Source organism: Crinia signifera, chromosome 4 (genome assembly GCF_055691185.1).
Source record: "Crinia signifera chromosome 4, ASM5569118v1, whole genome shotgun sequence".
In the NCBI taxonomy this organism is placed as follows: domain Eukaryota; kingdom Metazoa; phylum Chordata; class Amphibia; order Anura; family Myobatrachidae; genus Crinia; species Crinia signifera.
The window spans coordinates 176,780,545-176,793,747 of NC_139220.1; the positions used below are offsets into that span (position 1 = coordinate 176,780,545).

General features: G+C 39.7%; 1 protein-coding gene across 2 annotated transcripts in view; it reads right to left on the bottom strand.

Moving 5' to 3' along the window:
* Positions 1-12,677, bottom strand: part of SEMA3C (semaphorin 3C) — a 184,159-nt gene extending 171,482 nt beyond the window's left edge. The window contains exons 1-2 of one of the 2 annotated variants that reach the window (XM_083183068.1): positions 12,426-12,677; positions 10,789-10,930 (exon numbers count right to left, since the gene is read on the bottom strand). In XM_083183068.1, coding sequence (XP_083039194.1) covers positions 10,789-10,891 — 103 coding nt within the window. In that variant the 5' untranslated portion in view covers positions 10,892-10,930; positions 12,426-12,677. Of the gene's footprint in view, positions 1-10,788; positions 10,931-11,127; positions 11,162-12,425 lie in introns of those variants that run through there. The other variant, XM_083183067.1, reaches the window with a different exon arrangement.
* Between the last annotated feature and the right edge of the window lie 526 nt (positions 12,678-13,203).

Consider the following 13,203-nt stretch of genomic DNA (forward strand, 5'->3'; position numbering starts at 1 on the left):
ATGATTGAGACTATTGTCTTAACAATTTTTATTTTTTTTCTATATATATGAAGATTTAAACAAATGATAATACCTCCATACCAGTTATTCTATTTTGTTTTTTTTTAAATAAAGAACAATCTTCTTTCTTGTAGTAGTTAATTTGGAAAGGTCATTAAGGGACTAGATGTCAGCAATTTTGGAATACCTGTACTATAGCTGTGAGTCGGGACTAATTATTTTATACACAGTCAATTAGAAACAGAGGTACAGTAGTAATGGTTACCATAATCATCATCATTTCATTGCCCTAGTCCTCCAGCATATGCAAGAGGTGCGCATTTTCTCACGTGTCCATGTCATTTTGCATAAATATACATAATTGGGTTATTGTGTAGTTTCACGGCGCCAGCATGGAGCCGTGCTACTTCCGGGTTGTACGCTTGCCAAACTATCTAAAATAAAGTAACTTAACTCCATGCCAATGTGGATAGTTCATACCCCCACTATCCACGTTGGCATGGAGTTGACTTTAGATAGCGTGGTGAGCATAGCGAGCCACCGAGCCCGCAGCGTAGGCAAGCGAAGTGAGCCCCACAAGGGGACTCAGACGCACGGCGCCATAATGGCGCCGTGAAACTACACAAGTACCCATAATTGCTATGTAAACACAGTACAAAAAGGCACATCTGAAAATAAAAACCTGATATGAGTCCAACTCTATAGCGTATAACGTACCAAGAGATAAAGAAATAACATTAAATCGGGTGATATCTTAAGATAGCATATTGGAATTTGTGCTTTTAATTTGTTGACTGATCATGAGAATGCATCGAATGGTGTGAGAAAAGCAAATACAGAATATCTGTGTCAGTATACAAAGATGTAGATTTCCAAATCAATTGTGGGGCACTGCAATAGCCTCCAACGGGCAGACCAATTATCTTGCTGTTATCTCTCTATATAAATATTCCTAGTTGGAAAATATATTACTGTGGCTGAGCTTAGCTGTGGGTAAAGTAACAATATTGCCTTTTGTATTCTTATCCAGACTGATAAGCAACAATGAGCCAATTATAAAATGCCAAAGGAAATATGAAATATGGGCCAAAGGCATTAGTACATTAATTCATCTGTAACAAAGTCCACAGTTATGCCATACTCAGGATGGTTCAGTGCTAGTGTAAATCTCACGGCACCACTGCTTTCTGATATGTAGATCAGTGCTCAGTTCTAATGTACAAATACAATGAAATGTCTTTATGTAATTGATTTGATAACTAAAAGCATCAACAGGTATTAAGCAGTGTACACACTAGAACATATTGTCTACACCTTTCCTTGAACTCCCAGGCAAACTAGAGAGTGCATATATACTGAACGTTATCATTAACAAAGTATTTGGGTTCCTGTCGACCTTACTTGCGGCACAAAACTATTTACACAGTTTGAGATCCACTGAGCTCTTCTAATTAGTGGTTCCCAAACTGTGTACCTAGGCACCCTGGGTTGCCTTGTGACACTAGCAGGGGTTCCTCAGGTTGGAGGTCCAGGACCAACATTAAATTATTTATTATGTATAAGGCAAAACCAGTGGGTGCACGTGGGTGCGAAGCATAAAATATGAAGCAAATCCTGTCTCTCACCACATAACATATGAGTTTAAGGATTACATATAAACAGAAGTTACTTAATTCAGAATTTTTTTTCTTAAACTTTCAATAAGAACCTTTTGGCCTAGGGGTACTGTGAAAAAGAAATCTAATTCTCTAGGCCAGTGGTTCCCAAACTTTTTTGTATCACGGCACCCTAGATTATCAGAATATTTGTCGCGGAACCCCTAGGTGCAGTTTGCTACCGAGAATTTCAGAAAACAATATTAAATTAAATAAGTTGTGCTTATATTTCATCCTTAGGTCCAGTTATGTAGTGAGGGACAGGATTCACTTCTGTTTATCCACATATTTTAAAACAGGAAGCCACAAGCTCTGGTTTTGCCTATTACATTGACCATAAATAATTTGAATCGGTTCTGGACCACCAAACCGAGGCACCCCTGCAAGTGCTCCGAGGCACCCCAGGGAGCCTAGGCGCACAGTTTGGGAACCACTGCTCTAGGGCACAAAAAAGTTTGTGAAACATTGGAATTGATATTAAATTTCAGGTATTACATTTTTTAATTAAATGGCATCCTGAATTCAGTATTGTTTAAGTAATTCCCCACTTTTAATTTCTGAGCAATAGTGCATACGGCAAGAGAAAGTGTTAAGCTGGAATCACACTAGATGATTTCTTTTTTACAATTTGGAAAATTCCGACCAATCGGAATGACAAATCGTTCAATTGTCCAATGTGTATGCACTATGCCACTGACAATGTGTGCTCCCGCCAGTCACTGATCGCATCTTCTGATCTATTGAACATGCAGAAAGACTGTAAATTTGTAAAGTGTGTATGCAGTATATCCTTTCCTGGAGCTTCGGATAGTTCAAGGGAAATCAATAACGATATTGCATCGGTTACAAGTGTCTAGTGCAGGTATGTCCAAACTATAGCCCTCCAGCTGTTGTGAAACTACACATCCCAGCATGCCATGCCATAGTTTTAGCATTCCCTGATAGCAAAACTGTGGCAAGGCATGATGGGACTTGTAGTTTCACAACAGCTGGAGGGCCATAGTTTGGACATGCCTGATCTAGTGTATGCACAGCTTTACAACAAAGAACTGCTCCAAGGTACTAAAAGCTGCAGATACAGGATTAATGACATTATTAACAGTGTCTGTATCAATGAACTTCCATAATGTCAAAACCCTGTCACCTACTTTGCTTTATTTTTTACTAGCAAATTATTTACAGGCATTTAAAGCGTTTTGCTAATCTACTCTTTAAGATTTTAGACAAATATACTGTTGATAATGTAACAGCGGTACTTATGTAGTAACTGGGCTGCCGATTTTGAAATCGGGTCCATCGCATCGCATCGCACCCGACCAAATCGCATGCGATGCGATGCGATGCGATGCGATGGACCCGATTTTTCCATAGGATTCAATGTTAAAATGGACTGAGTCCATTTTAACATGGAATTCAATGGGAAAAAGGGGTCCTTTTCATACCCCTACTATCCAAGTGGGCATGGAGTTGGATATAAACCTGTGGCGAGCGTAGCGAGCCACCGAGCCCGAAGCGTGGCGAGCGTAGCGAGCCCCGCGAGGGGACACAGAATACCGTCCCCTCGCGGGGCTCGCTTCGCTCGCCACGCTTCGGGCTCGGTGGCTCGCTACGCTCGCCACAGGTTTATATCCAACTCCATGCCCACTTGGATAGTAGGGGTATGAAAAGGACCCCTTTTTCCCATTGAATTCCATGTTAAAATGGACTCAGTCCATTTTAACATTGAATCCTATGGAAAAATCGGGTCCATCGCATCGCATCGCATCGCATCGTATGCAATGCGATGCGATATCGCATCGCATCGCATCTGATTGTATGCCTTAACTTAAGGCATACAATCAAAAAATCGGCAGCCCAGATACTACATAAGTACCGTAACAGCACTTTAAAACATATCATCCACAGTCTATGACCACACAGATGTGCATAATTGCAGGACATTATGGCAAGCATCCAAACTCATGACGCAGTTAATACAGAAAGTAAATAACACTCATTTAAACAACACTCATAAGAGACTCATTTGCCTGGAACCCCATCTTATTACTGATTACACATACTGCTCACACACCAAGGCTTAGCAGAGGTCGCAGATCAAGTGTATTCTGTCTTTGTATAGAAGAATTTAATCAAATTTGCTGTGTGAAAATATGCAAACTCTTAATTCTTTTAATTGTGCGTATGTGGGAAAAATAAACACAACTTGAAGATAATAATGTAGATGTAAGCAGAATTCTAATTTAATTATACTTGTTCCCCTATGAATGGAAATTGAGAACATAACATTAATTAGTCCTTTTTTTTCATATACATAATGTACTACTACGTTGGAGATTTAAGAGAGGTTGGAGATAGAAAAAGTGGAAAGAAATAAAGAACCAACTAATCAGCTCCTGTCATTTTTAAATGCAGCTAGCAAAGTGACAGTTAGAAGCTGATTGGTACTTTATGTCCACTTTATGGTCGAGATGTACTAAGCCTTGAAAAGTGATACAATGGAGAGTGATAAACCACCAACCAACTCATTCCTGTAATTTTTCAAACACAGCCTGTCATATGGTAGTTAGGAGCTGATTGGCTGGTAGTGTATCACTCTATAAGTTATTCATTTTAAAGCTTAGTATATCTGACCCTCTCTCTCTAAAACCCATGATCAATCTCACCCAATGCGTATCTCACCCAATATTATCTAGAATATTTGATTTTGTGGCTTTACATTTCCACTCATATGAAAATCCTCACTCAGACCATTCAATTGTCCATTTAGACTGAAAGGGAAAGTTTTGACTTATTCAATTATTCAGTTACATACTTGTTACAGACAGAAAAAGTTTTGTTTAACAAAACATTTCTCTTAAATGAATGAGCTCTATGAATGGTGGGTCACGTAACCTCTGTGCAGGAGACTAATTCAATTTGAATTTTTTTTTTTTTTAAATAAAACTTATAGTTCAGGCAATTAACCTAGAAAATGTCATCCTATACCCTTAACCGAAATCTTAAAAACCATGGAATCAATTGTACGCATAGATGACACTGATGAATAGAGGTAAAGATAGTTCTCTGATCACCGCAATTGCTAAGACACAAGAATAAAGAAAGACAGCCAAGGGTTTAATTAGTAACGCCCAACTTACTGCACATAATATGTTGGACCAGATATGTCTAACCTTTGTCCTTCCTTTTGTTCTCTGAAGCCATAGAACACACATATCACTTATGAAAGCTGGTGACTGCTATTGTAAATGTTCAATTTATAGTGGCAATATAACGAAGCTGTAAGAAACATTTCTGAGTGAGAAAAGGGATGCAAGGGATATTTCAGACTCTTTAAAAAAAAAAACTAAAATTATACATGATAATCCACACTACCAATTTGAGATTAAGTAAATTCCAATTTAAAAGCCCTTTATCTCCTGTTCTCTTATGTCACCTCTCAATTGGAAAAGCAGTTTCCCCCGGATTTCCTTTTCAATAGCTTTCTTTAGTGGGAAACCCTGGCAATTGTTCAAATCCATAATCCAATTTGTAGCAAAAGGATTTAAGACTCGTTTCTAGTGTAGGTTTCACTGCCCAAATCCATCCACTTTTTTATATTGACTATAGGTCATGTGTCCTCTTCCTAAAGAAGATCTAGTAAATTCTGGCAATTTTTTAAGACAGTTTTCTTTAGATGAATCCTATCATTTCATCACACATACTTTTTAAATGCTGTCAAATACATTAGTTATCAAAAATGATGAACTGCATAGCAATAAAACATTATAATAGTGTAATGCAAAATCAAAGAAATTGTCTTGAAAGCAAGATTTGCACAAAATATATCTGCCTTGCCCTTTCCCAGACAGAGGTCAAAGGCCTCTGCTTCCACTCCCGCTTTGGCACAGTGGGTGACTGTGGAACGAATTAATAAACACCTTGACCTATCTAACCCCTGCCTTTTTTCAGCAATATCTAGTCCTGTGTATGGGGTGAAATTAATTGACCAGTTCCCTAACCACATTCTGCACTGTGCAGGTGCTGTGTGGTAGATGGAGAAGGGGGAAGGACCGGGTAATAACTAACCAGTCCATTGGCTACTGTAGATCTGAGCTTTCCAAGCTAAAATATGGTATGACCTTTATGGAACCCATCTGGTTTAATACAATATACAATTACATATATATCAAGGTAAAAATAATCCACCCTGGAATGTACTCTACGTAAAGTACTTTACTATTTTATTTGATCTGTAATATACTAACATTTCAGATCAGGTTTTCAGGTCATCACAGCTAGGTAATACCCAGTTAACAAGCTAGGTAATGCCCAACTGGCTAGGCAAAGCCAACCATCATACAACTGGCCTAGGGACTAGGACTTAGGTTTGAATGCTGTCTATCTGTGTGGAGCATGCATGTTTTGCCTGTGCTTGTGTGACTAAATGCTTTGGTATCCTCCCACAATAACACACTTGTAGGGTAACTGGATTCGGACAAAACCCTAGTGTATATGTGGGAGTATACATAGAAACATGGAATTTGATGGCAGATAAAAACAAAATGGCTCATCCAGTCTGCCCCTTAGGGTTAGAGTATTAGGGTTGGGGTAAGGATCATATTGCATACCTGGGGCACAGACAGATGTAAATAATCAAATATTATCTGTAGAGCACTGCAGATTATAAAGATAACGGTAATAAATAATAAAGTAAGCATTAAGCAGATGAAAGTGGCTAGTTTAATGTACTTGACCTGAAATAACTGCAGCATACTTCCCATCTTCAATCCAGCGATAACAGTTATACATTTGATACACTTTTGCATTGTTGTGGCTTGCGAAAGGTGTCTAGTCATGCCACATCAGAGTCACTGTCAACGATACTACTCTAAAAGCAGCCATGAATTATCTTGCTCATGAAGGCACCTATTCACTAGCCATGGTTATGACCACTGGTCACCATGGTCATATCTTACAACTTCCCTAATGTAAGAAAAATTGTGTTCACTGGAGGGACAATACGGCTGTCCTTCAAAATCCAGACAGCAAGGTATTTTACTAGAAGTGTGTAACACAGAAAGGCATTGCAGAGCCACTAATAGCCCTTTCACATCACAGCTAATTACCGGGTACATGCTGTTTTTTTGCCGGTTCGACCCAGTAATTAGTGCGATGTGAAAGGGGTTGCAACACAGCAATCCAATCCGGTTCCTTGCTGTGTTGCTGTGCAGTGTGAACGGGTCGAGGGACCTGTTTACCATTCACACTATGGAGGAGGCAACACTTGGAGCAGCACCAGCTCTAAGCGCTGCCTCCTCCCCGACCCGCCGTGCCCCCTCATGGCATCAGCGAACCGGCAATATTACCGGTTCGGTTGGAATATTGCCGGTTCGCTGCAGAAGTCTGAACAGACCGCACATGCAGGGTTGGAACGGAACCGTTTAAAAGTCCTGGTGCGACCCTGCATTTGCAGTCTGAAAGCAGTATAACTGAAGCCCAGGGCTAGAACATACACAAAGTCACGTGTTTTATAGTATAAAGGCCCATACACACTGGGTGATTTTGAGCACCTTTGCTGATGGCTTTGCATAGTGCCTGCCCCCCCCGCTATCAGCACCGGGCAGGGAGAAATCCGCTCAGTGTGTATGCACTGAGCAGCCTCCCCCCCAGCGATGACAGAGGTCATCGCTGTCCATACATAATCGCCCTGTGTGTATGGACCTTTATCAGTGCATGGTGTGCGATACACACGACCCCTGAATACATTCCAGCCACCACTGAGGACATTTTTTTCCAAAGAAAGGGAACAATACTAAGGGAACAACACTAAGTAAGGGAACAACACCAAGTGACTTGTAGATTTTGATAACCTATTGGTAGCCAAAATAAGATCAGGATGTCTGTAATTAAAGCATTGCGAATCCTATTTAGTGTAAGTAGTCATGGCAACCAATTTTTTTCTAGGACTAACAGGAATGGCACAGGTGGTAAATCTACAATGTTCTATTGCCTAAAACAAGTGTGGGTAACATATAAACCATTGCACTCTTTGTTTAATATAGACTCCTGACTGAGATTTTGCAAAAAAAAAATAAAAAATTACTTCAGTTGTTCCATCAACAGCATATTTGTCATGTAATAATTAGTCTAAATATAGCATTGACATCTTACAAGGAAGGAAATTGTAGGTTAGACAAAGAAAATTGTAAAACGAATTAAGTGACTTGAATAATAATCAAGTCACTTAATTCTCCATTCTCACCTCACCCTTTGCATCACATACATATATTTACCAGAGAAAATCATTTAACTATTTTCATAGATGGAATGAAAAACATAGGTGATAAAAATGACATTTTGCTGTTCTATATAGACATGCAGGGTTACCGACAGATGACAAGCAACAAGGGAGGTGTCCTTGCGGATGACTCTGTTTGTCTCTACAGAAGATTTACTACAGTACTTGAAGTCCTGTGAGTGTCACTCTCTCAATACTGACACAGAGACAGAGAGACAGACAGAGAGAGATAGAGAGAGATAGATCGATAGAGGTTCGGTCCAATGTGGCAAATTGCCAGGGTGCCCTTCTTATATTCTCCCAACGTAGCTGTTATGGGAGAAGTAAGAGGCGACACTCCACTGACTTTTAGAAATTCAACTATGTATTTATAAGTAATACAGTATGTATTTAAGTAAGTATCATAGCATCAACAGTTTCGGGGTCAGAGGCCTTCCAGATGCAAAGTGCAAGGTGCTAAGTGCATAAAACAAAACCCCCAAATTTTATTTTACATGAAAGAATACTTTAATAGTAATGAAGCTAATGCTGCACAGAAATCAGCCATACCCTCATTATATAAGGAATACTGAAGCTCCAGATCTTTTTTGGAAGAATAAAATCATTTCCTGAAATAGAGACACCACATCACAGACCACAACAGATGCATTCTCTCATATGTTCATAGATAACATGTTTGTCTCAAATGCAGAATGGAAATAATCATGAAACAGAGCTGTAACACTATAATATTATATATAAGCAATTTAGGTATGAATATTCAGTAGGAATTAGGCACTTTTAGGAACCATGGATTGCCTTTATCCAAACATATACAACAAAAATCTAAAAATTTGAACAGAAAGATGTGGGTACAATGCATAGTTGCCTACCCTCCTGCATTCTGCAGGAGACTCCCTGAAATAGCAGCAATCTCCCTCTCTCCCTCATTAGTCTAGCAATCTCCCACATTTCACCTAGCCCACATTACACTGTTACATTTTTTGGGGAAAAAAGGAATGAGAGACAGATACATTTACACTGAATCATCAGCGCCATTCCCCAGCACTTTAGCAAGTATAGTAGCTCTTACTAACTGCTTTGGGGATCATCTACATTTGTATATAAGTCATTTTAAAATATTCCTCTTAGATGTAGCAGTGCACACCCACGCTTCTAGGTGCCACATTCACCATCTCTAATCACAATCTTTCCATATATGGAATTAGACACACCCTTTGGGTGGAACATGACACACCCCCTCAATGGGGGCACTGTGCAAAATTCTACTACCAACTATAATCTCCCTGAAACTAGTTTTCCAAAGTAGGCAAGTATGGTACAATGTATATTCTTTTTTTTTAATTTTGCAGCAATCACTACACTGCCCACACACTGCAGAAGGGATTGGAGTCCCAGAGCAGCACTTCTAGCAGTTACATGGAACCCTTTCAGCTGCAGGGTGCTATAGCAGGCCAATATAACAGTAGTTATTCCACAGGTTCAAGATCTGACACTGGCTTAGGGCTTTGATGTACGGCATTAATTTATTTTTGTAAACTTTTTTAAGCATGTCAGTAGTCAGTGCATTTGTACAGAGGAGGCTGGGACAAGATTACGTTTCGTAGAAGTTCAAAGTGTCAGGGACACAATCTTCAAGTTCTACTTTGCTTCGCCATGCCATGAAATGCCATTTTTCCATGTACTTTTAGATTCACACTTTAACAAATTTATAGTCTATGAATGGCACTTCACTCACATGTGTATCTCTCTCCAAGTTTTGATAAATACCCACCAACAAAAAAAATATTGTTTACAAAAAGTGAAGATATATTACCAAAAGCAAAAAGTGGCCAATATTAAATGGAATCATGTTTAAAGGTGCCCATACGCGGTGCGTTTTACGGGTGCGATGAGATGCGTGCTCCCGCACACATCCCATCACTCAGTTCAAAAAGTATGTGCTGCTACAGTAGGTCCTTATCGCATCACACGCAAATCGCATGCGATTTGCGTGCGATGTGATCTAGACCAAAACACATGCAATGATCAATAAAAAGGTGACTTGAAGAACCAGGTTAAATACATAACTTTGATCAGACCTTATACAGATAGGATCATTTGGGAATATTTCAGCATTGATAGTGAAAGTTATCAGTCGTATAGGCCGTTTTAGTCCATTTATATAAGGTTACACTCAGGCAGACTTTATGCGGAGCATATATGAAACACTGTGACATTTCAGATATAATATCAATATGGCGCTATATATCTCTCCTTTCTGGGTTTGTGGAAAGTGCCAGCTGCGTGTGAGAGAGATTATTTATGCTAGCATCTCTGCAATGGGAATTTAGATAATGTGCTGTTAATTTAATCTTCCCACAATACACATACATGAATAAAACCATATGTTATCATAAATCTGTTAATGGGAATAATAAAAAGCTTATCTTTGTATTTCGCCCAGGTGGAATGTTACAGAATGAAGCAGTAATCATTACTTATAACTTTATAACTATTTTTCTGCAACAGTAAATTCAAGACAAATACGTACAGTATGTAATAGTACAAAAGTCTGCCAAGCCCCAGCTACCTACTTCAGTCTTTCATGTTCTGCAAAGTATACATCTAGTTATAACCTTGAATTGAGTCCAGCATGCAGTAGCAGAAGAATCAATCACCGGCAGACAGTGCAATGACCAAGCTTGTTGTTCTGGCATGAATGTACTCTTGTGGTTTATACAGAAATACATAGGTCTCGCTCTAATCGCTGGTACTTCCCATCATTTTGCACAGATTTTGTTCCAACATTTCATGTGCAGTAAACTAGGATAAATAATACCTGGTGCTTTTAAAATAAATGAGTAAAATGCTTACCATTGAAAGTCAGAAAAACTCTTGCTTGTGGCTGCAGAGATCCTATGGCACAACTGGTGTAAACCGCTAGCCCAATGAAAACCTGGATCGCCAAAGATGTCATTTTTTCTAAAAATATATATTTTAATCCAGACCACAAAACCTGTAAAATAAATCTGTATTTACACCCACAAAAAATATAGCAAAAACAAAAAGACATTTGAACACCCAGAAATACTAAGCTTGAAAAGTGATAAAATGGAGAGTGATAAACAAACAGCTTCTTGAACAACAAATGACAGTTAGGAGCTGGATGGTTGGTGGTTTGTCAAATCGCATAGCAAACACTCAAAATCGCACCGTGTTTGGGTGTACCCAATCGCGTTTCGATCCCGATGTGCGGCCCCGCGGCATCTGAATCGAAAGTAGAAATAGACGGTGCAGCACAGCCTATTTCTACTATCTTGGAATGAGGTCCATGCTGCTCAATGCAGCATGACCCCCGCTCCCCACGGGCGCTGTCCCTCCCTGCCAGCAGATCGCCGGATCAGCCCCATCTGTACACTCATTATCACTTTTCAACGCTTAGTACATCTCACCCACTAAATGTGAACGCTAACTCCACCTGCTGGGAAGACAATCTAGATAATGGTAAACCTGAATGTGAAGTGTCTGTCCCCTTTGCTCTATTATATCACATATGTACTAATATATATATATATATATATATATATATATATATATATATATATATATATCTTCCATAAACAGGTACCACCTTTGCACTAGTCCTACTTACTATGTGAGCAGGTTACTTACTGTTCATGCTAATAAACGCATTTATAGCAGTGTAAACATGCGAGGCTTAACAGATGCTTTCCCCAAATTTTCTCAGCTGCAATAACATCTTGTGGACTTTTCTTCAAACAGAACACATTAATACTGCACCATCCAAAAGACACTAGTATAAGCTAAAGCAAACTGACTGTCAGCTCCCTCCAAACAGCGGTATTAGCAGTCACCCTAGTGGAACAGCAGGACAAGCTCCACTGCAGATCAACATCAAGCGAGTTTAAGGTCTGATGTCAATCCCAAAGTCAAGAACATAGGAAGGCGTAAGGACCTGTATAGGAGTCAGTCTCCTTTTACATCAATACATTTGTAATCACACTGATACAGGCAGCAAATTTCAGGCATGTGATAAACTTTTATTACACTATATACTTGTTGTGACAGTACTTTCAAATACAATATTTCTTGTTTATGTAATTAATTAAAACGTGGGTATACATCAGTTAACAATACCAATAGGTACATCTACTTAACCCCTTATTTGCTAAATAAAGTCGCAATGCAACTAAACCCCTTTATAGAAATATACACAGTATAAGCAGTAGCAATCCTGGATGATTTTTTCTAAATTATATATAGAAGAAAAACCCATCTGTCCCCCCCAGCCTGGGCTGCCAGGGCATTATACTGCATGGACAGGCTGAGCGAGGTGCAGGTGCCTGATCCCATAGACACACATGTATGTACTCATGTCCTGGGAGTGCCCTGATCTGGGTAGCTCACGTTAGCACAGAGCCAGGGCACAGAGCTAGGACAGGCTGTCAGATATCCTTCCCACAATAGGAGGTGTGCAATGGCTTACTTACCCAATTTTGGAAGCAAGCAGAAGACTTCAGCCTTCAGTTCTGGCCGCACATGTTAGGATCAGGCTGCTGCTGTGATATTCCTTCAGCGCTTACAATTGGAAAGTGCCTGCTGTTAGTATATCCCCTGAAGCTGACGGTGAATGGAAAGTAGCAGAGCCTGACAGTGAGAGAGGGAGAACCCGCGGTGTCCAATTACACAGCCCGGCTGTACAGTCACTGCTGCCCTCCGCCTGCGAGCATGAGCCTCACACAGACTGCGAGGGGACGTACTAAAAGGAATGAGTCTGCTCTGCTGAAAAGGAATGCCAATTGACTATAATGGGAGAAGATATCATTTATATGTATATTTCAGAAATTATTACACCGATTAACTATATTTTAGTACACATCTTTCTAAGACCATTACACATATGTTACATGCAGACTGATGCGGAATAACGGCTGCCTCCTATGGAATGACGGGCAATTAATTCGCCATCCCTAAGCAAAAATAGCATTGAGACAGCTCCATTATGCGATATTAAGACCCCGATGTTACGATGATCCCCTTAGCATGTCATGTCACATGACACGGAATGACGGTCGGTTACTATGGATTGACAGCCCTTTAATTGGGATGCGGTCATTTGGTCTACAGCATGATGGTCGATAGTCATTAGGTCGACACCATTAGATCAAAATGGGAAAATGTCGACATGGGTCTAGGTCGATATAGGAAAAGGTCGACTTGGTTCTAGGTCAATAGGTCATTAGTTCGAAAGGTCATTAGTTTGACAAT